Source organism: Erpetoichthys calabaricus, chromosome 11 (assembly GCF_900747795.2).
Source record: "Erpetoichthys calabaricus chromosome 11, fErpCal1.3, whole genome shotgun sequence".
NCBI classification, from domain to species: Eukaryota; Metazoa; Chordata; class Cladistia; order Polypteriformes; family Polypteridae; genus Erpetoichthys; species Erpetoichthys calabaricus.
Window position 1 is genome coordinate 22,262,064 of NC_041404.2, and position 23,365 is coordinate 22,285,428.

General features: G+C 33.8%; 2 protein-coding genes across 2 annotated transcripts in view; one reads left to right on the forward strand and one right to left on the reverse strand.

Moving 5' to 3' along the window:
- rad50 (RAD50 homolog, double strand break repair protein) overlaps positions 1 to 23,028 on the reverse strand; it is a 126,401-nt gene extending 103,373 nt beyond the window's left edge. Inside the window, exons 1-6 of the mRNA XM_028812794.2 lie at positions 22,939 to 23,028; positions 21,805 to 21,966; positions 21,329 to 21,412; positions 17,453 to 17,604; positions 10,557 to 10,742; positions 8,594 to 8,798 (exon numbers count right to left, since the gene is read on the reverse strand). Coding sequence (XP_028668627.1) covers positions 8,594 to 8,798; positions 10,557 to 10,742; positions 17,453 to 17,604; positions 21,329 to 21,412; positions 21,805 to 21,933 — 756 coding nt within the window. The 5' untranslated portion in view covers positions 21,934 to 21,966; positions 22,939 to 23,028. The remainder of the gene's footprint in view (positions 1 to 8,593; positions 8,799 to 10,556; positions 10,743 to 17,452; positions 17,605 to 21,328; positions 21,413 to 21,804; positions 21,967 to 22,938) is intronic.
- Positions 1 to 23,365, forward strand: part of LOC127529561 (uncharacterized) — a 315,715-nt gene that overhangs the window by 144,404 nt on the left and 147,946 nt on the right. The gene's annotated exons all lie outside the window — the stretch shown is intronic.

The following is a 23,365-nucleotide window of genomic DNA, read 5'->3' on the forward strand; positions in this document are numbered from 1 at the left end:
TTCTCTCTCCAGCTACTTGTAGGGATTGTCCAGGTACTACCAGGCCAAGCACTTTAGCATATCCATCAGAAAGAGAAACCCTGTGACCATAAATATCCATAGTTTTGTTTTTCAGTTACAACGCACAGCTCTATACCACCTAGAGTTTGAGTCATAGTAACTATAAATGCATAGAAACTCATGTATATTTATAACTGATACTTACTAAATAGATTATACAATACCTATAAAACGATTTCACACCCTCTCAGAGTTTATCATGTTTTATTGTTTTTACAACATTGAATTGCAGTGGATTTAATTAAGCTTCTTTGACACAATGATCATCATAAAAAGACTTAAATGTCACAGTGAAAACAAAACACTAAGACACACCTAAATAATCACTAGTGCAGTAATGATAGTTAGTTAATTAATTAGTTAACTGCAGTTACAGTGTTTCAAATGAGTCAGTTTCCTGGACAAGTCTAGGAAATGAAGGCAAAGACAAAGGAACCCATCAAACAAGTCAAGGTTATTAGAAAGTACCAGTCTGCGGATGGAACATGAAAATTTCCAAGTCATTGAAAATCCCTCTGAGTACAATTAAGTCAATTATTAAAAAATGGAAAGAATATAGCACAGCTCTAAATCTACCTAGGACAGGACTGTCCTCAAAAACTGATTGACAATGCATGCAGGACACTAGTGATGGAGGTCATTAAGGGAACAATGACAGGTCTGAAGGAGTTACAAGCTACTGTCACTCAGATCAGATAGACTATGCATACAATTACTGTTGCCTGGATGCATTACCAGTTGCAGCTTCATGGGAGAGAATCAATGAGTTGAACCCACTGTTGAAAATATCTCAAAGAAAATCTCAGCTAGACTCTAACTAATAAATAGAAATCAAAAACTACATTTTGCTTAATCTCTAGTGTAGAGGTAGCCAACACGGTGCCCGCAGGGACCACGTGAATTGCCCATAGGGCATGTTCTAAAAATAGCACTAGACACCATAGAGCTCTGTCTAAAAACTGTATTTAATTGTGTTGCTGTTCTTTTTAAATCAATAACACTTGCAATGATGTAGATTGGGGCGTAGTCTGTGGTCAAAGTTCAATATCGTGCGCAAGACAAACCTCCATCTCACTCTTTGCTGAGACAAGCAAATGGGCACAGCTGCAATGGGGAGCCAGATGCAATTTTTACCCCTTAAAAATAAAGAAAAACATGGCAGAAAAGCTAAGGAAAATTTCCAATATATTAATAATATTGTTAAAGGTGAACCTTTCAAGTTTATGTTATTCAGGATATTGCGCAGTACCCTTGAAGTAGCTCTCAAAGTTTCAAAAAGGTTGGTGACCCCTGCTCTAGTGACATCTTTTTCTGAATTGACTTTTAAAAATTACATACAATATGCAAACATTTAGCAAGCTATAGTTTTCCACATAATTGCATGACATATCTAGAACCCCAGGTCAAGGTCCCAGCCTAGCCACATAGCCACTTCCTAGACACACACTAGGTAGGTAAATTACCAAAGGAATGCAACTACAGATATGTGAGTAAATGAAGTCAACAATACACTGGCAATCCGTCCAGAGGTTACCCTTGTCTTGTTATTTTTTCTCCAATATTGTAACATAATTTATTAATCATTAATTTTATGGTTACTATTAAAATCTCATAATGATCCACAAATTAAACAATAAAAAAAAAATCTAAAATACAACTATCAGCATTCCACACAATTATGTTTTCAGAAATAGTATCATATGATACAATTGAGCAATGGCTTTTCCCCTCTTGAGCAGATCTCACTTGTATTTTACCTGCAACAGAATAACATGAGATTGATAGATTAGGTCCTACCCATAATGCATCTATTAATTACATGCTGTTTTATAAAAATACACCAACCAAGGCTCATTTTGGTCTTAACAACACTTACAAGCCATCAATAAAGTGTTTGATTATCTCTGTCCAGCTTAATATTCTAAAATAACTTTGCGTTGGTGGCTTAAGTGATATAATATCTCTCAATATTGCTTACTTCATTATAAGGCTTGAGAATTCTTAATATTTAATAATACCAAATGAAGCTCTCATATTCACAAGTAATTTTATCAGCATATCATGAGCCACATTATATGCCGCACTGCCCCAAAACAAATAATTTATAATTTGGTGTATATCCACTACTATACAGTAGCACTGGTAAGAACAGAACCCTGTGAATAGGATGCTCTGATCAATCATCAACCAATTTTCACTATAAAAAAACTTGATTGATGATCGGTAAAAAGGCCAGTCACAAAACTCAGTATTTTCATCCCATGCTTTCTAAGATTGGGAGCATGCGCTGACAGCATGTTTCTGCACCCACCACACAACGAACCAACTGGATTGGGACCCGAGTGCAGCGGGTGACACTTCAGCACCACACTGGAACAGTGTGAGGATTTTATACAGTGGCTGGAGTGCCAATCCTGCCATCAACCCCCAACTTTTCCCTGTACGTTGGAGGACCTGTTTGCAGGACTGGATGCAGATTAACATCACATCCAGGACAAACCAAGCAGCGAGTGGATGCTTGTTTTATCAGTGAATGAGAGGCGACTGGTATATTAGCCTGTACATTAAAGGAGGTGGAGTAATAAACTGAAAAAAACGTAATCTAAGAAGTTATTTCATGCAACCAGACAAATAGCAAAAAAGCTACTTTAAGGAATTCAGACTTTTATTTTATCTCCTTTAATTTAAAACGAACACCATTTGAGTTTGGACAGTGTGCTTGTTTCAAATGCAGCAGCTTATACTTTTAATTAGAAAAAGAAAAAATAAAGACAAATTTGAAATTGCTGCTTAGTAAACAATAGGTTTTTTAAAATATTTGTACTGTGTTAATTATTTGTTGCTGTGTGTTATACAGCATAGGTTTTGCTAAGAAAAAAGCACTACAAATTAAAATGGTAATCCAGATTTTACAATTATGCCATATATACACTGAAGAAAAAAAACACACCTGTATAAATACAGTAAATGTATATTTTAACAGCAAAAAGCTGTAGTGCGATTAATTATTTAAAATGATTAAAATGTGTAAGTGGATGTATATTTACATTTAAGCAGTGTTTAATTGACAATATCAATTAATTGTGTGAAAAGAAAGAAAGAAAGAAAGAAAGAAAGAAAGAAAGAAAGAAAGAAAGGTACATTACAGAAAAAACTAAACAATATCACAGCTTGTAATTATGAGAAGCTTTTTATTTTATTTTCTGCTATATATATTATGTATTTTAAGGAAATTTTATTTATTTTAGCATTTTATGGTCTCTGAACAATAAGCCTACAGAATTTCATTTTGTTTATCAAAAATGTACAGTTAACACCTGTGGTCTATAGTTTATGTATAAAAATACACTTTAATATAGGACAGAAAACTTCTATTTGTCTGGTTATGTAGGAGATTAGTGTAAAAAAATTTAAAGGGATAAAAAGAATAAATAAATAAATAAATAATAATAATAATAATAAAAAAAATCGGTCTCAGCCTTAAAAAAACCTGATCAGAGCATCCCTAATGTTAATGGTAACATTACTGAAATAATCGAGATATAACATGTTACATAACAGATAAAACTACAGTGTAAATTATGGACCTTGCCATTTAGTATCGCAATGCATGTACTTAGTAAGAAGCTGAAATTTCTAAAAAAAAAGTGTCTTTGTATCAGCACTTTCAAAGAAAATGCCTGAAGTAAACATTACAACGACAATTGATTTGTCTGGTAATTGCAGATTGTGTGAAGACTAAGAAAAGACTGTCAAGGTGTTATAAAGTGTGCCTCAGTTCTGGTAAGGTTATATAGATTTTCATAAAAAGTCAAGAATAATTAACTGCAATATAACTAATACCCAGACTAATACCATTAGCTATGTGATGAAAAAGAAAGGTAATACAAATTATCTTGCTTATTGTTATCCGTGAAGTTTAACAAGAGATCCATAATCAAATAAACCACATTGTAAATAATCTAAACATTGAAACATAATATTAACCCATGCTCAATATCTATATTTTCTAAGGTGCAGATTTCAACACATAACTTGTAACACCAAAGCACATTTTATAATGTTTAGATATTCATCTTTCATTTTTATAATACTCAGTAATCTAATTATGATGGTCATTCCATTAGAATATTGTAAAATCACCTGCTAAAAAGGTTTAAATGCATTAAAACTTTACAGTGTCAATATAAGACCAAGACTAGTTTTGTAGTAGAACATATAACACTTCTTAGATGGAAGGAAACCTTTGATCAATTTTCAGTGTCATGCAATAATTTTACAACAGAAAGTAGCTGAAAGGAAAAAAAAAGGTGAAATAAATATTTTCAGTTGTTCATTACTCAATTTGAAAAAATAGACTTTGCCAACAAATAAAATGTCTTCCAAGGCGTTAAATGAAACATGCCTCTTTTTCAGTAGTAATGCTGCAGTTGCACATAAAAAAAACCTTTTGACAGGAATCAAACAGCTAATTTGATTCAAGTCTATGAAACAGTAAGATTGCTATCACTTAATGAGACAAGAACTGATTAAAATGGAGCTTGTTTACTGTAATCCTTTAACAATAGATATTTGTATAACCTTTTATTTAATAAATACAGATAGTAAAAGAAAATCTATTTTCAATAACCAAATATGTACATTTAATCAAATCATTCTACATGGGTATAAAAAAAGAGCATCTCTGTAGGTGTCTGTCTGTTGTCACAGAAAAAGTGTACCTTTGTATATGAACGCACACACACAGATTCTTAGGTTTTCAATTATGGGAAAATAATTTAAGGAGATACAAGAAAGAGAAGATGTAGAGTCTAGAAGAGTAACTTATATATCTGTTCTTTTCCATGCAACAAACTCCTGAATCTGGAATGACTGGACAATTAGTTCTGCCTTTGCTCTGACCCAGTCTGATGATCCAATAAGAAGTAGGGCAGACTACTAAAAAATGCAAAACAAAAGCGAGATTCTGTCCTGCTTAAAACCCAAACTTGAGTAACTTGCAACAGAGTTGCTGCTGGTAGTTTGCTTGAGAGACCAACGGTTTCCTGAGAATACATGGTGCAACCTGGCACTGTAACAAATGTTCATCTTGCTATCTGTACATTCTTTCACTTTATATAAACACGCACATATATATTAGGGGTTTCTAAAAAATTTTGTGTCTGCCCTAGTGTAGGCAGAATACCAGTAAATCCACACAAGTTTTACATTTCAACTTAATTCCTTTGAATACTAGCACACTTGTTAAAACATTTTAGAAGGTTAAAATGACTGTTCTTCCAGCAGCACTGAGTGCAATGCAAGAAGCGCACATACTGGGTCATTTGCAGGGCTCAAATACACAGACAAGCAGAAAAGTGTTGCGTGCAATACAGTAACAGAAACGTATCAATAAAGTGTCAGATTAGTTTCCATCCAGCTATTTGCTTTTGATATGTTGAAACAGTGCAACTGGGCTACATAGTGGCCAGTATCCATACCACAAGACACCAGGGACTCAGGTTGAATTTTTAAAAATTGTGAGTGTGCTCCACCTCGACTTTCTTGTAAACTGAGATAGAGGAAAAGGTTATCAGAACCACTTCCAGTTGCACAATATTTCTCAAATATCATATCTCTTTGTTTCTCATCATAACTAATTGATAGTATCAATACACAATCATTTCTCTTTACACAATCAAACTTTATATTAAAATTTTTTTGCAACTTAGGGAGGTCGAAAATGGTGGTTGAATTTTTCCATGATTACATATGCATTACCTAGATTATGTGCAAAGTAAAAAGAGTTACAGTCACCTAAAAACATAGAAAAAGTTAGTATTATATAATATTTGTTGCAATAAATTGCTATAGGTAAAACTGATAATGATGGCAGAAATAAAAAAAAAATCATAAAATTAAACGTATTGTAAGGAACATGACGAGGACGTAGCAGCTTATTGTTCCCATTATATCTTTATATTTACATGGCATGCTCAATGTTTACATGTTATTGTTAAACTCATGATGTATAAATTAAAATAAAATTAATAATAGTTATTGAAAGATATGCATTATATTGAATATAGTTTTTAATATCGTGTACACGGTTATATTTCCATGATACAAAAAATCTGGATGGTTGTTTAAATAAAATTCTACTTCCAGTAATTTTGTTCTCAAATTTCATATTAGTTTGCTTTTTATCATTATAAATTAACTATAAAAAATCTGAATCATCTATCTGTAACTATAACCATAGTTCACTTGAAAATTTATGAAAGTTCCAATTCCAGTTGCACGATTTTTCTCATAAATTCATAAATATATACATAAACCACAAATAACTTATATGAAGAGCATTTACAGTATGTGCAGTTTGCAATAACCACAAACAAACATACAAAATGCAGATTTTTAACAATATCAAAACACCTACATAAACCACTCAAATATGCAATTGTTACCATTAAAAGTTCACAAATATAAACAAATCAAACAAGAAGCAATAATTTAAATCTCTTTATACAGAAATACAGTACATTACAGTGCTTCTGGCCTATGTGGCCTTCTCCTATACTGTATGTGTTCAATTTTCTTTATTGTAAAATGAAATGTAAAAATGCCAACATATTTACTTTTTTCTACTGTGACCTGTGAAGGAAGACACAGTTCCCACTAATACTGACCAGTCTCTCTGATAGTACAATGGTTCCCAGAATGTAGAATAGCTTCCTAGCAACCTTGGTAAGGTGAGATAGCTATGATGCATGGCCTTTCCATCACCTTTGTGTTCACTACAGCCAGTGCAGCTACTATTTACAAATGTGTAATTAAATTTAGCGTGTTTTCACGCTACTGTCTATTCACACAAAGGTTATCCTTAAATCTCCAACAATTAATTCACACAATCGGGACAGCATGAACATGTACATTAAATACAGCAGCGCTAGAAAACTACTAAAGTTATAGGTTTACATCTAATAGACCATCGACACTTTGTGGCTTTATAATAGTTTCTCCAGCAGTTTGTTTTCTCTTTTGTAAGTTGTTCAGCATCTTGCTTAAAGCAAGGAAACATGTGCAGGTTTCAACTGAACTATAAATATGGCTATAATGGCTAACATTCTACTATGTACTGGGTTTGAAACTTACTTTAGAAACTGGGGAGTGGTCCTCCTTTAATTTTAACACAAGAGGGATTTCAGACTCAGTGGGGAGAGGGTGTGAAAATGTGTTAGGGGAGTTAAAAATCCACTAGTTTAGGCAATTTTTCATGTCACAACTTATTCTATCTGCAGAGTAGATAAAGTTTCCAGCTACTCTTTCAAATAGTTTATTTCTACTATTTTGCCTTTAAATAAATAATTGTTTAATTTTGCACATACAGATTTCCATATATATTTGATCAAAAAGCCAGACTTGCAAAAGTAAAATGAAATTTGCTAAGAAAAATAAGTATTTTTTTAAATTTATTATCCATACAAGGATGTTTTTTTAAATGATATTATAAAATGCTACTTAAAACACATATTATGCACTCTACTAACAAATTCTGTTGTCAGTGTTATTTTTGAAAGGAATTCACAGTTATTAAAACATTTAATAAAGAAAAATACCATATCCCTCTCCTTGATAAAATAAGTAAGCAGAGATCAAACATTGATCTAACTTTCAAAATAATTAATTACCATATATACTTGCAGACAAGAGAAGAATTTTAGGATCCAAAATAGACCAAAATAGAGGGTTTGACTGATCTGTGGGCCAGAGTTCAATTAATCTTAAAATTTTATTTACTTCAGGTGTATAAAAAGGCCCTGAAATCCCTACACGGAAAGACACAATAAAGAGAGGTACATGTTACTAGAATCATGCAGGCATAATTCTTTCACTGCAGGTCACTGTGTGTACAATTATATAGATAGTACAAAAGAGCTGTTATTCATTATGTTGCCAGTTTTTCCTAATAACTGAATTTATCCAACAGTCACCAAGTGTAATAAAAATACCTAGACAGAGGCTGGGCAGTATACGTAAAGAATGGCTCATCACAGCAATGTTTGTTTTTTTTCCAATCTGGTAAATACTAGCTCACTTTTTAACAAGGCAAAAATGTAATGCGCCATCTGTATGTTTTTAGTACAGTTTAAGCTAGAAAATTGTTTACATTGTAAATAGGTCTCAGTTGACCAGTGGTACTATTAAACATTTTCAGCTACATTTTCAGCTTTGAGAGTAGTCATTTGTAATTGTTCTGCATATTTTTTGTTGAAACTGTAAAAAAATTAGTTTACTAAGTCTCTATTGTCAATTTATTATAATGAAATACAATGAAATCAGCAGTGAATTAGATATCAACCATTAGTTTGCATGCATATTACAGAAATAAGATTCTATGGCTAGAAAAAAATCTTACTCAAAAAGCAAATATGTACCACTAACACATTGAAAAATATGATTTGTTTGCCATAACATACTTTTTATTACCACACTAACTCATCTTTACCTGAAAATGTTAAATATTAACAATGCAAAGACTTCAATTTTTTACCTCTAATGGTTCTATTTGGGCTTCTATGGACTTCACATTTGCTCTAGATGCTGCTAGCTGGGTCTCCTTGGCAAGCAATAAGTCCTTAATTTCTTGTGATTTTTCTTTATTTTGTTTTAGGTATTTTAGCTCTAACTGGCATTCTTTAACTTGGGTAAGTTGTTTCAGTCTCACTTGTCTCAATGTCTCCAAGGCTTTGATATATCTAAATAAAATACACAAAACAGTACAAAGTTGTAAATTACTTTGACAGAGACTGTGCAGAATAAAAATACTTAAATAACCCTAAAAAAAGATACATTTCAATTGGATTTAGTTTTTATTATCGCAAGAGGGAGATCTAATGTGCCAGCAGGGGTATTACAAGAGATAAAGCATTACATAAACTCAACAATTAAAATGTTCTTACAGATGAATAATAACTCAAAGCAGTAAACATGGACATATATGATACAGTATTAAACTCTTCAGAGCAAAATTAAAATAAAACAAGACACATTTCTTTACAGATTGAAATCAGGAATGATACCTTCTTATCTCCAGTGTAAGAGTAACAAATTAAGCCTGCAATGAACTAAAAAAATACACCCTATCAAGGTTAAGAACCAATGTAATGAAAGAGTACTTGACCAAATTACTTCTAATCTTTGATTTGTTTAGCCTTTGACCTGATGAAAAACACTGGGGGCATTTCTTTCTTACTGCCTTTATGTGCTGACTCAAAGTCAGTTTTGAGTCCACATTTGTCCCAAACAGTTCCTCTGCTTGGCCTTTAATGACTGTCCTGCATGCGTGAAAGGAGCTGCTTACAAAACCAATAAGCATTTTGTTATGTTTTATAGTACTGAATTACAACATATAACAAAAGAAGATGCATTTTGTCTTGACCTAGTAGATGAGGTCATCATTTCAGAAATGCAACCAAAATGTTTTGCTGCTTGTATCCTTTCTATTTAAAATGTTTATTAGTCCTTTAACCATGTTAAAATTAAAATTAAAACTTGAATAATTAATTGGATATTCTGCAAAACAGATAGGTTGATGATATAAAAGGGTGATATAAAGTTTACATACAGTATCATCGCTTGAGTCTTAACACATACAAAGTGATTATTCAAAAGACGAAACGATACTATCCTTCATCCCCATTCTGGACCAAAATGGCAAAACTGTAATGGATTTAACAAACTCTGCATTTTCCCAATGTCTTTATAATTTTTCACATTGCTTTCATAACAAATAATGGCCTTATATCCTCTATATACATTATATATATATTCCTGCAACTGGAAAATCAATTGCCAGTTTCCAAAGCTCTGAAAACTGCTGTTCCAGACAGATCATAAAAAGATGATAAATCATCTACGAATAAGGTGAATAAAACTAATGAACACAGAAGCAAATATATTTATGTCATAATTTCTGATTAACCCTTATCAAAATCATAGAGTGTACATGAAATGCAATAATATTTTTAAAAAATCATAAAACCTGACAGCATCATGGAATTTAACAGGTATTTAGTGAAGAAACACATTCATATTGAAATTTTTTTTTCCAGGGTTGGTTTCTGCCTTACATCCAGTGCTGTCTGGATAGGCTCTTATACTTGCAACACTGAACTGGAGAGGATAACCTTCTTCAGAGTTTCTGCTCCTGTAATTATTAACCCAAAACATGTTTCTTAGTCTCACTGGAATTTCAAAAGTGCATACAACTGAAAGTTGAGTGTAGATGGTTTGGGCAAAAATGGTGTATTTATCCATTTAAAATTAAATCTCCAACACAATAAAGTATGGATTTGTAAAGGGATCTGAATACTTTCTGAATCAACTGAAAATAAATAAGAAACATACTTTGCTTACAGCTGTGATTTTTAAAGTGAAACACATGTTTCAAGCATTTTACACATATACATAGAATGGAATAAAAATGTTTTACAGATTTTTGTTGAAACATTTACCTTGTTGCAGAAAAAATTTCATCAAACTTCTGTTTCAAGGCTCTCCCTTCACTAAGGGGCCAGTTGGAGTCTTCTTGATGGCAGAAAATAACATTGCCCAAAACAGCTTTGGAGACACCTAAGGCACTTATCATTTCCCTATCAATTTCAGCGCATTTTGAACTGAGGCTAACCTTTTCTCCATGCCTAAAAATGGGAAACAAACAAAGCAAAAAACACTGAATAATCATGATGTAAAATAATAATATCTAAATGCAGACTAAAACTGTAAACAGATACTACAGCTTTACTAACAGAGAGTGTCAAGAATACACATAAATGATAAAACCAGTTTGACCTGCATTGCAGATGTACAATGTTGTAAGAACAACTTGTATAATGAAGCTGAATGATTATGTAATATGAATCAATTTTAAGTTTATTATCACATGTACAGAGCACTGGGCAGCTGCAAACTGTACTAAACCACAAATAAAACAAAACCTTCTGATGTGCACTTATTGAGTAAACCACCTGATGCAAAAGTCTATCTGAATTAAAGGGATTTAATAATGACTATGCTCAAGAAATTACTGTTGAGTGGCTTCTGGTCAGAACCACTCTTAAAACAAGTTACATCGCACTCTCATATGATTTATGAAGAAATGGTGTAAACATTACAACCCATATTTATATATAATGAGGCAGCATCAGAATTAGTAGGGGAAAGGGAAAAAAGTTCCCAATTTGAACAACTTCTTAAAACATAACACGAGTAATAATTTGGTATATCTTGCACTATTACACTGCAAGCGACTGACTAGTGCCCTCTCCAGGGTTTGATCCTGCTTTGTGGCCTGTGTTGGTTGCGATAGGCTCCAGCACTCCAAGCAACCTGTTCAGGACTAAGGGGGTTGCAAAAAGGGGGTTACAAAATCCCCTTGGGATTAATAAAGTATCTATCTATCTATCTATCTATCTATCTATCTATCTATCTATCTATCTATCTATCTATCTATCTATCTATCTATCTTTACAATCAAAAGCAATATTCAGAATCTCAAGTGTATATAGGGCAAGAGAAGATACTTTTTCCTGTAGTCTCTGTTGCTGGAAAGAAACCCTTAAAGTGCTCTTTAATACTAGGTACACTGCCTCCAGTGTGACAATTCTTATAATTAGTATCATTTACTCTTCAAGGCTAACATTAGGTGTGTAATCCCAAAATAATGGAACAATATAGACTCCATAACTTGATGTCATGCATATATGCTCAACTACCTTTTCACGTATGGAATTAAGGAGTTCAATTTAAATTGTTTAGCCAAGGTAGCTTGAGTGAGTGCTTGTGCTACTCTCAAAGTGTTGTACATGTTTGCTTCAAGAAAAAGCCATTTATGAAACAACAATGATCAGACTCATTAAACATTAAACACAAAAAGCCTGCTGCTATTTTGTTTAACTTGGGAAATGAGTGTCAGCAGTACAAGACCTGTTTTGTTTCTCACAAGTGACAAGATTTCCAAAAGAATATTTAGCTAAACAGTTTGCAGATCAGTTGTGTTTCGTGCAATTTAAGATGCTGATTGCCTCATGGAGTATTCAGTGGTGTAGAGAAATCCCCCATATGAATATTTAACAAAATAATTTAATAATTATCAAATGAAGATAGATATTATTTATCTGTCCCCGCCATCCCAAGCATGTGAGCTTTATATTTTATTGTAGCATCTTCTCTCAAATATGTAAGCATGTGCTCTTTGCTGTCAATCAGGTATCACTTTTGAAAATTACCCCCACCTGCTGACCTGAAATGAACAGATAAGCTTCTTACAAAAAGTAACTGTACCACATCCAAAACAATTCCAGACAACCAAGTTTTGGCACTGCTCGTCATACTCTTTGCATTAATGTTTTGATTGTACACATGTGCCCAGATGATCAAACGAAAGTGTTTGCTCAACTGTTTAACTGTACCAGTTTGTTAAAAAAAAAAAGAAAGAAAAAAAAAATCACAATATTCATATTTGAAAGATTAAGTGGAATTAAATTCTTTAACCAAAAAAAAAAAAAATCGCCCAGCCCTATTTACATGCTATTCCATGCAATATACTACTACTGTATAACGGTCATCGAGTGCAAATTTGGTGGGCTGTGGCATTATCTTGCAGAGAGTTTAATTAGGACAAATAAGGGAGCAAACACCACAGAATAGAGGACAAATTATAGAAAAATTACAAATCATTTGGATGATACCCTTAGAAAAGAGAAATCCATAATATAAGAATGATTTCACAGAATGAATACACTAACCATAAAATTAAATAACAAGTTCCACTAGTTGTAAGGAAAGGCTGCTACTGTAATTAAGCAACCAGGTTGTAGTGAAAAACCTGTTGTTATGCTGTCATCATGGACAATAGGTTATTATGGATGGGAAAAAATGGATTGGAATTTCAGTATTTTTTACATAGATAGCTTTAATAAATATATATATGGTAATAGTAATACAGAATTATTATGCTGACAAGGACAAGTGACTGTTGACCATATGTGGGCAACTATATCTTTGACTACCAAATTTGTCCTCAGTCTAAAACACTTTAAAAATGACTAACTTATATGAGGCAAGTTTTGTTTTGATTGAAGAAATATATTGTTAATTATATATTTTTTTCAGTACTGATGATACTAAATAGTTTCTTTTAATGTTCTGATAAGGTAAAATGTTACTTTGTAAATTTTGCAAAATGCCTGTAATTATTTATAAATTGCCTATGGATTTCAGCAAGTGAGGTTAAAACTGACCCTTAAAAATGATTCCCTTTATTATATATAATGCATATTTTAACCAAAAAATGTAAAACAGTTTTTATACACACATCCTTTTTAGAAATATGTATAGATGATGAGACCCCATAAAAGGACTGCTGGCATTTCCTTGGACTCCCCTCCACTGGCCTTGCATTTCTTGCTACTAGAGAGTTTGCCTCCAAGAACTACCTTGTAGAAGGCAGTAGTATGGCTGGACTATCTTGGTGCTTCCCCATACTGGACTATGGGACTAGTTTAAAACACTCGCTCGTTTGGTTTTCCAAACACACATTTAAGATTTTTTTTCTTTGAATTGTTGCTATTTCGTTAGTTTCAATTTTATTTCAGAACTTATGTAAAAATAGTATTTTGAATCTTTCGAGACCAAATATGCTGAATCTTTTAAATGAGGTCAGTGAGACATGTGTTTAATGACTTTGTCAGGTCTAGAGATAATGAAAACTGGAATTCAACAGACTCAAAAAAAACGTATGAGCGAAACACATGCAGAGCAAGATACAGAATATAAAAGCAGAAAAAAATGAAAGTGTCAAAAAAAAAAGTAAACATCGCATTAGCGCTAAAAAAGAGAAATTATTACTCGGAGAAATAACTGAAAGGCGAATACAGATCGAATATACGGACATAGGTGATGTGTCAGAAGTATGTAAATATTGTAAGAATTTGAAGTTTAAGTCAGAGAATTTCAAAAATGTGTTTTACCTCACATGCATTTATTGGTTACTTTGCAAAAAAAATTACTAACTGCTGATGATGTAAATCGCTTTGTCTGTGCTGAAATTCCAAACAGAGAAACCTATCCTGAATTACTGTATCTCTAACCTGCTCTGCATGTGTTTGGCCCTTTTGTTTTGTAACATCTTTAGGACGTTTTACTTTGTTTTCTACTCTTTGTCTTTTATCTCTGACTTCGCTTTGTCCTGTTTTTTTTTCAATGACACCTGGTCCATGGTGATTATTTTCCGTTTTTCGAGTATTAATTTGCGTTTGTTTGCACTGCTGCGATCTTTACTTTCTTTTTTTATACAGTAATCCCTCCTCCATCGCGGGGGTTGCGTTCCAGAGCCACCCGCGAAATAAGAAAATCCGCGAAGTAGAAACCATATGTTTATATTGTTATTTTTATATTGTCATGCTTAGGTCACAGATTTGCGCAGAAACACAGGAGGTTGTAGAGAGACAGGAACGTTATTCAAACACTGCAAACAAACATTTGTCTCTTTTTCAAAAGTTTAAACTGTGCTCCATGACAAGACAGAGATGACAGTTCTGTCTCACAATTAAAAGAATGCAAACATATCTTCCTTTTCAAAGGAGTGCGCGTCAGGAGAGAGAGAGAACAAAGCAAGCAGTCAAAAAAAAAATCAATAGGGTTGTTTGTCTTTTAAGTATGCGAAGCACCACCGGTACAAAGCTGTTGAAGGCGGCAGCTCACACCCCCTCCGTCAGGAGCAGGGAGAGAGAGAGAGCCAGAGAAAAACAAAGTCAAAAATCAATACGTGTCCTTTGAGCTTTTAAGTATGCGAAGCACCGTGCAGCATGTCCTTCAGGAAGCAGCTGCACACAGAAGGTAGCAATGTCCCTATCGTCTAGGTGTGCGAACAGCCCCCCTGCTCACACCCCCCTACGTCATTTCAAGAGAGAGAGAGAAAGTAAGTTGGGTAGCTTCTCAGCCATCTGCCAATAGAGTCCCTTGTATGAAATCAACTGGGCAAACCAACTGAGGAAGCATGTACCAGAAATTAAAAGACCCATTGTCCGCAGAAACCCACGAAGCAGCGAAAAATCCGCGATATATATTTAAATATGCTTACATATAAAATCCGCGATGGAGTGAAGCCGCGAAAGGCGAAGCGCGATATAGCGAGGGATCACTGTACTTTCTAATTTTCCTACTTTCATATTCTTTAACTTTCTCCACATTTGAATCACGCATACTTTTTTTTTTGGAGCCTTTCGAATTGTATTGCTTTCATAATCTGCTCTGCATGTGTATAGCGCCAACGTTTGTGAACGTCTTTATGAAGTTCTACTTTGTCTTTTACTCTGAGCCTGATTGGACGTGCTTTGTTTCAATTCCACTTGTTACGGGCTTATAATTACTTGACTTATTTTCTGAATTTGCACCTAGATTATTTTTTCTTTTTTCTTTACAACGCTTTTGAGTCTCTGTTCTCCGCGCTGCTTTCTTCTTCACTTATTCGTCGACATTTCATTTATAACGTATTGTTCTTATACGCTTTATATGAGCCTGGATCTGTATGTGCTCAAATCCTTCACAAGACTGAATGTTTTGCTGCCCCGTTGTCTTATTTGATAGATTGTAAGTAGGGCGTGTCTTGCAAGAATCTAATGTTCTACGTCATCGCGTCTCTTGGCACAATGTCTCATGCTTATGGTCCCCACGAGACGCACTGTGGCAAGCCTGTTTTGTCTCACGGGTCTTTTAAATGTCTTCCGAGAAGATCACGTGTCGTAGCCTTGCTTTTGCTTTCCAGGATTTATTTTTTAATAATAGAGAGATTATTTTTCACTTCCAGCCAGAAAGTGTTCCTCTCCTGAGACTCCTCAGCAATCCCTGTAACCTTCACAGTACAGACAGGCAGTGCGGCATAGCGGTTGTGGCTTTGGACTTCAACCCGCGAGGTTGTGGGTTTGGATTCCACTACTAATATTGAGTGACCATTAACAAGTCACTTCACATGCCTGTGCTCTAAATGGAAAAACAAATGATATGTAAGCAATTGTGTCTAAAGCTGCAGCTAATTTTGCAAAGATATTGGGAGCGCAGCACACCCCTTTCCAATGACCTCAAGACCCCCTTTGTTCTCCCAATCAGTCTACTAGCTTCATAGGAAGAGTCACCAGAGACATGAATGTCACTGCCGAGTTAAGCAAACCTCGTAACAAGGTCAACATTTTCTCCACAGACAAACAGACAGCCAATGGTTGTGCCCATTAGGTTATTAAAGGCCTGGATCTTGGTAAGCCCAGTCACTCAGACTCCTCGCTCTGTCTCTTGAGAGTCCCAATCAGGGACTCCATTGAATCCACAAAGATCACAGCATCTTTGGCAAAATCAAGATCAGTGAATCTTTCTTCACCAACAGATGCCCCACAGCTGCTGGACCCCACAACCCTGCGCAACACCCAGTCCATGCAAGCACTGAAAAGAGTAGGAGCAAGAATACACCCACTGACGAACTCTAGAATTGACAGGGAAAAACACAGAGGTTTCACCTCCACTCTGCACAGCATTCACAGTACCAGTATACGGGCTGGCCATGATATCCAGCAACTACAGGGAAGGCTTTTTTTTTTCACTTTTTTACCCTGCCCAATCATCTCCATTTTAAAACACGAGAAGAGATTAGGTATTTTTTAAAATGCATAAAAAAATGCTTCACTTTAAAAAAACAGTTTTATGTGTTAAACATTTATCTACCATAAATATAAACAGATATGCTAGAAGTCACATTAACTTTTATTCACCAAGTAAAATACTAATAAAATGACATAAGATTAATCTCACACAAACAATTATTATTGCACTGTTTCAGTAAAATCGTTGCCATACTGCATAATCTAAAAAATGGTTTTACAGTTAAGATGTCCATGCAGCCTGTTACCTCAAACACACATTATTGTTTTTTAAGACATTCTTACTTTCATTGGATTTATTAGCTATTTCTGAAGTTATTACTTTCACATTTTATTAATCCACTGAATAAAAAAAGAACTTAGGAGACTGTATGGTTTAAATTGTGTACTTTGAAACCATTCATCAAAATACAAGCTATATTGTTAATACATAATATTTCTGCAAAATAAATGCAATAACAATGAAAACTATCACACGAATAAAATGTTTGTGTAATATTAGTAAAGATTCTACAAGATTAAAAGGCAAAGCATGTTAAATTTCACTTCAATTTTAGATTTTTTCTCATCAAGCTGAAATGAATTTTTATTTTATTCTAAAAATGAAGCAAGTATCTATCTATTAATGACCAAAATCAATGCACATCCTACAAAGCCTTGCACAAGAACTTCAGTATTAAAGACTTTGACTCTTCACTTACTTTATTCTAGTGATAACTCCCTCCAGTGTTTTAAATTCTGTTTTCTTGCCTTTCTGAGTGCAAACCATTGACCTCTGTACAGCTACCAGCTCCCCATTTACGTCTCTAAACTGCAGGCGAATCTGGGCTCTCACATCCGTCTCATGAGCAACCTTAAAAGAAATAATCAGATATTGTGTACAACACCACATTATGAATATTAACACAAAATTTAAATATAATTTTATCAGAAAATAAGTGATGCAATAAGAAAATATAGTGTTTTTCAAAATGGCCTTTTCACACACAAGGTCTTAACAGAACAGAAAAAAGACTAGATTATTTTCTTAGTTTGGTCATTGTCATCATTTTGATGGACACCAATGGTAAAAATATCAGTTCAAGGTGTATTATTTACATTATGAATTTCTGGTTGTGTTTTAGATTTAATTTTGTACTAGCAGCAAATGTAATTACTCTATAAAATGAGTTAAATGGAGATGGTGAAACTGATTAATTTAGTGAAACTGCTTTTAAGACTGACATGCTAATAATAAATAATAATAATTTTTAAAAAGGCAAGACTCTAACTCTCATTTCATTTTTTAGTTGCAGAAATTACCATCATTTATGTTTTATTTTACAATTATTCTGGGGATGTGTGCCTTTTAAACTTTATGCATAAGCCAAATAGCAATACATGACATGGGCTGCAATCACTTCGTAATGCACATAACATTACAGAATCGAAAGCCCACCAAAGACAATATCTATTAAATTAAATATTAAAGCTAACATGTTATAGTATGTAGCATCTACCAAGCCTATTTCAATAGATAAACCATTTTAAATAAAATATATCCAACCCTGTATTCAAAGGCAATATGAATGCTGCTAAAATGAAGTTACGCTAATCTTCTCTGTATTGTTTACATTTTCGTATATGTGCTGCCGAAGTTATAATAAGGCAACATGAATGACAAATACCAAAAGTAAATGTCAAAGCGTTATGTCATCCCTTTCAATCAATTTCCATCTATGAACAGGTCACTGTGGGCTGATCACATTCAACTAAAAACGAATTGAATATAGTATTAAAAAGTAGCACAATTCAGAAAATCAGCTACCTACCAACATCAAACAGTTCCTAACCTAGTTAAATGTAAAGTAGAGAATACAAAATTTAAGTTAAAACCTACAGAAACACAAAATCCATTCATAGAGTTGTTAAAGTCAGTAACAACATAAACAGTCAGTAGAGGATTGTAATGATTTATAAAATAGCTTTAAATACATATAATTGTACTGAAAAGTGAATACATATTAGTGTAAATAAACTACAAAATAAGAAGACATAATGTTTAAAAAAAAACTATCAAAAGTACACCAAATTAAAAAGTTCTGAGAATGTTCTTCTTAAAGAAGACTTAGGCTGATAATATCTGACTTCCTGCCTTGTTTGATGTCTACATATAACCACAGCATTTATTCATTCTACACTGCGAAAATACTAGCATTCACTACTCAGCAGTTCTGGTGTATAGTTATTCCTGTCTAATTTTAAGATTCTTAATGATCACACAGCCTCAGTATACCTTTCAATTAAAATTCTAAACAAAATATACCATACCAGTTTCTAAGCCTGCTTAATCTTGAGCAGGGTCGCAAGACTACCAAAATATGTATTCCATAAACACACAGGTATAAATGAAACCATTATTTTATGTAACAGATCTTTGAAAATATCTTTAATCACAAACGGACAGAAATACAGGATGAGTTAAAACAGACAGGCATTCATATTTGACATTAAACATTCATGATTTCAGCATATTGTAAAAGGCATTTTCTCTTTGCTCAGCTAATAATAATTTTGTTTTATGCACTTTATTACACAATACATTTATTCTGATGCAGTTTAACCTGGTTTTTAATCATGTACATCAGTCAGTCAGTAAAACATGTTTTGTTTTAATTTTTTTGAAATAAAATTTTTTTTGTTTAATTCTTATAGTAATTGCCCTATAAATTAATCAAAGGATGAAATTTCATGGACTGTTATAGAAAGAAACATTGAAATCAAGAGTTCCTACAGTATATTATAGAAATGGTGACTTAGAGTGCAAGATTTCCTGCAGAGGGCAGCACGGTGGCGCAGTGGGTAGCGCTGCTGCCTCGCAGTTGGGAGACCTGGGGACCTGGGTTCGATGCCCGGGTCCTCCCTGCGTGGAGTTTGCATGTTCTCCCCGTGTCTGCGTGGGTTTCCTCCGGGCGCTCCGGTTTCCTCCCACAATCTAAAGACATGCAGGTTAGGTGGATTGGCGATTCTAAATTGGCCCTAGTGTGTGCTTGGTGTGTGGGTGTGTTTGTGTGTGTCTTGCGGTGGGTTGGCACCCTGCCCGGGATTGGTTCCCTGCCTTGTGCCCTGTGTTGGCTGGGATTGGCTCCAGCAGACCCCCGTGACCCTGTTTGGATTCAGCGGGTTGGAAAATGGATGGATGGATGGATGGATTTCCTGCAGACACAATTTTTTTAGGAGGTGAAATGCCATATGAAATTTGAGTTATATGATTATTAAACAGATGTAATTTGTTAATTAATTCTGCTTTTCTGCAGTCTTTTACTTTTTGTAAGTACTATAACCATTAGCGTTTCAAAAAAAATTTTTAGGCAAGGTAGTCATTAGATTAACCAGATAATCAATTCTGTCATTAGAAATCAAATGTGTATGTAATGTACAAGTGTCACTCACACTTTCAGTTTCATCACTTCAGTATGTACACATTTATAAGAAAGATTTCACATAAGTTTCTCAACTCTTCTAATGTGTGTAAAGAATGTATGCATAAGGCAAAACAAACATGCACAGCCTAACAATACAACAGACAAGCAAACCACACAATTCTAAGTGGACCTCACTACATGAAAACAAATTGCTTTATTGGACAGCTTTGACAAACAACTAAACTCTTGGAATATTTCCTGGTGTTGTTCCAATTTGGAATCTTGGGTAAGAACAGGAAATCTACTAAAAAACAACTTTTGACTAACTAATGAAAAAAAAAACTATGTTTGTAATACAAAGAACCTTAAGCACTATACAGCTGGTTCAGAGTTCTGTACTTGTTAAATACATGGGGGTTGGAAGATCCTTGTTAGAGGGTATCTCTTCTGTGATCCCACTGTTAATCCCGAAGCATGTTACTATTTCTATTCGGTTCGTTTTACATATATAACTACTCCGTACAATAAAAGTACGGACAGGCTTGTTTCTGTTATAGCTTAGAGTGAGACCTTAATGTAAGACAGTTCAGGAGTTCAGAGTAAAAACATGCTGGCAGTTGATTAGTTTGGTGAGAAAAATAGCCTAAATGGAGAAGGGGTGTAATGTGAGCGCACAAAAGTACTAATAAAGGGATATGTGATTTCAGTTACTATGCAGTAATTCACTTTAAAAAAGAAGTTAATGTAAGCTTGAAAATCACAGATAATATTGTGTGGGCAGGATGTACTTTATATTTTCAGCACACAGAATAAATAAGCAGCAAACATATAGTGCGAAGTGTGAGGTGCACTCTGTAGAAATTAATTAAAATGATTATACTAAAATTAAGTATTTTGTTTACAATTTTAATTTAAAAAATCAAAATGTATTATTTACATGCTTCCCAAAAATAAAAATAGGTGCTTTCTTTATTATAAATAGCTATTGTAAACATTAAACACAGTGTACATGTTTAGCAACTAAACTGTTCAAGAATACATACTATATATTTTAACAAAACAGAGGAAGACCGAGGTTAGTATTTAATTATTTTTAAATAAATGTTTATAACAAAAGCATATACTGTAAGCATCAAAAATGTACTTCAGGTCTAAGCACGGATAAGTCCATACCTTCGGATCATGAACGAATGTGAATCCCTTAGACCCAGGGGGAAAATCACCAGTGCAGATGTATTTCAGGCATTCAATAATAGTCTACAAAAAAATCATGAACACCCCCTTTAATTTAATTTGGCCATGTGGCAAAAAAGTCACTTTAGCAAAAACATGAGGAATATAAAACAGAAATATTGTTCATATTCATTCTAAATAAGTATTCATTTACAACTAGCTAGTTTTTACACTGTGAATTTAACAGAAGGACTGTTTTAACATTTGAGTGCCTGATATAAACATGAAAAAATGTAACCAATTTCTAAAGATTTTAAAATGAATAAAAAAACATAGGAATGCACATTGCTTACTTCGTTTAACTAAAAAAATCTGTTAAAATTACTTTCTTTTAAAGGATTTAGGCAGTACATTCACAAGCTATTTAACATGGGAGACTAAGCAACCCAAAATGATCAAGTGCTATACCCACTTACTGTTTTCCCAGCTCCATTGGGTCCAACTAAAACAGTTAAGGGACTGAAGAATGATATCACTTGCTTATCTTTATCTTCTATTCCAAAACTCCTCACTCCAAGAATACTCATTTTTTCTATTTTAGACATGACGACAGTTTATGTGACAAGCTCTTGATGTTCCTGTATATTTGAGAAAAGCGAATTTAACAGATGGCAAATAGATTTTTTTTTTTGCAAAATGTTCACAGCAGAACAAAATGAAACTCTGCTTGTAAATAAACATGTATATTTTAAGGGCACAAGTTGTTTTCTTCTTTTAGAGGTTATCATTTGGAAACTTGCCAAACGATACATTCTGTCTTTCCCACAACACAATCAAAACTGCTGTTGCGTACACGTAATGAAATCGTTTCAAATATTATTCACTATTCAGTTCTCGTGTAGCAGAAAAGCATTCCCATTTTACACTCAATATATTTACTTTATAATATTAATCCAATACTGAAAAGGACAGAAAAGAAATAAAACTGGATTTTTATTGCAAAGGATTACCAACTTAAAGAGCGTTCACACTTCATAAACAAGTCACACGTTTCTATGTTAACGTATAACACGCTAACAGACACTTGTTTTGAAATGACACGTGTAAGATTCCTAAAAAGCATCGTGCTGTTACAAAAAAGGTGAAATTTAACAGCATGCTGTCCGCGATACGCTTTTTGCTTTCTAAACAGTATGACTCATTAAATACTTGCATAACACCAGGAAACTAATAAGCCTGGACAATCACTCAGACAATCGCTTACAAAATTCTCACGTTAACTGACTTTGAACGTATATATTCAGTTAATATTTTAAAAAGAATCGTTCACATTGCACATGTATAAAACAATTTATTAATGTATTTATTGAAATAAGCTTTAATTCTTTCTTTTGGATTTTATTTAATGGACAATGTTCTATATACGTTTTCAATGAACCACTTATTAATTTAATCGTGCTGCATACTATGAACAGGAAACAAATCTACACATCGTTTTGCTTTTTCTGTAAAATCAGGACATGCCTGTGTAATGCTATGCTCAATCGAGCACGTGTAACTAATCAGAACCGATTATCTCAGTAAAGTTACTTCACTGCAAGCAAACCTACCGCTGCCTCTCAGTGCTTTCCTTTGGCACCACTTTCAAACTTGTATCCCAAATCTGCGTCAGTGAATACTATTAACGCGCCAACTGTCACCGCGACCCCGGAAAAAAAATACATATATGCTTCCGGAAAGCACGCGTTGCAGTGAGAAATGTATAGTGAAGCGAAATAAACGTCAACTTTCAGAATGGAAGCAAGTGTGCAGCTAATACTTAGAAAATCATTGCATATATTGTATACATGTATAAATATATACGTGTGGTTCATTTGTTGCCACTGCATAAACGTGAGAATTTAACCGTTTCAAATACAAGTAATGTGAGTGAGCTGTAATTACAGTGCATTTAGATCAACGCAGTGGTGCGTGTTGCGGTAGTAGCCTGGTCAAATGTATGATATCTACGTTCAGGTGCATTTTATGTTTCTTTGT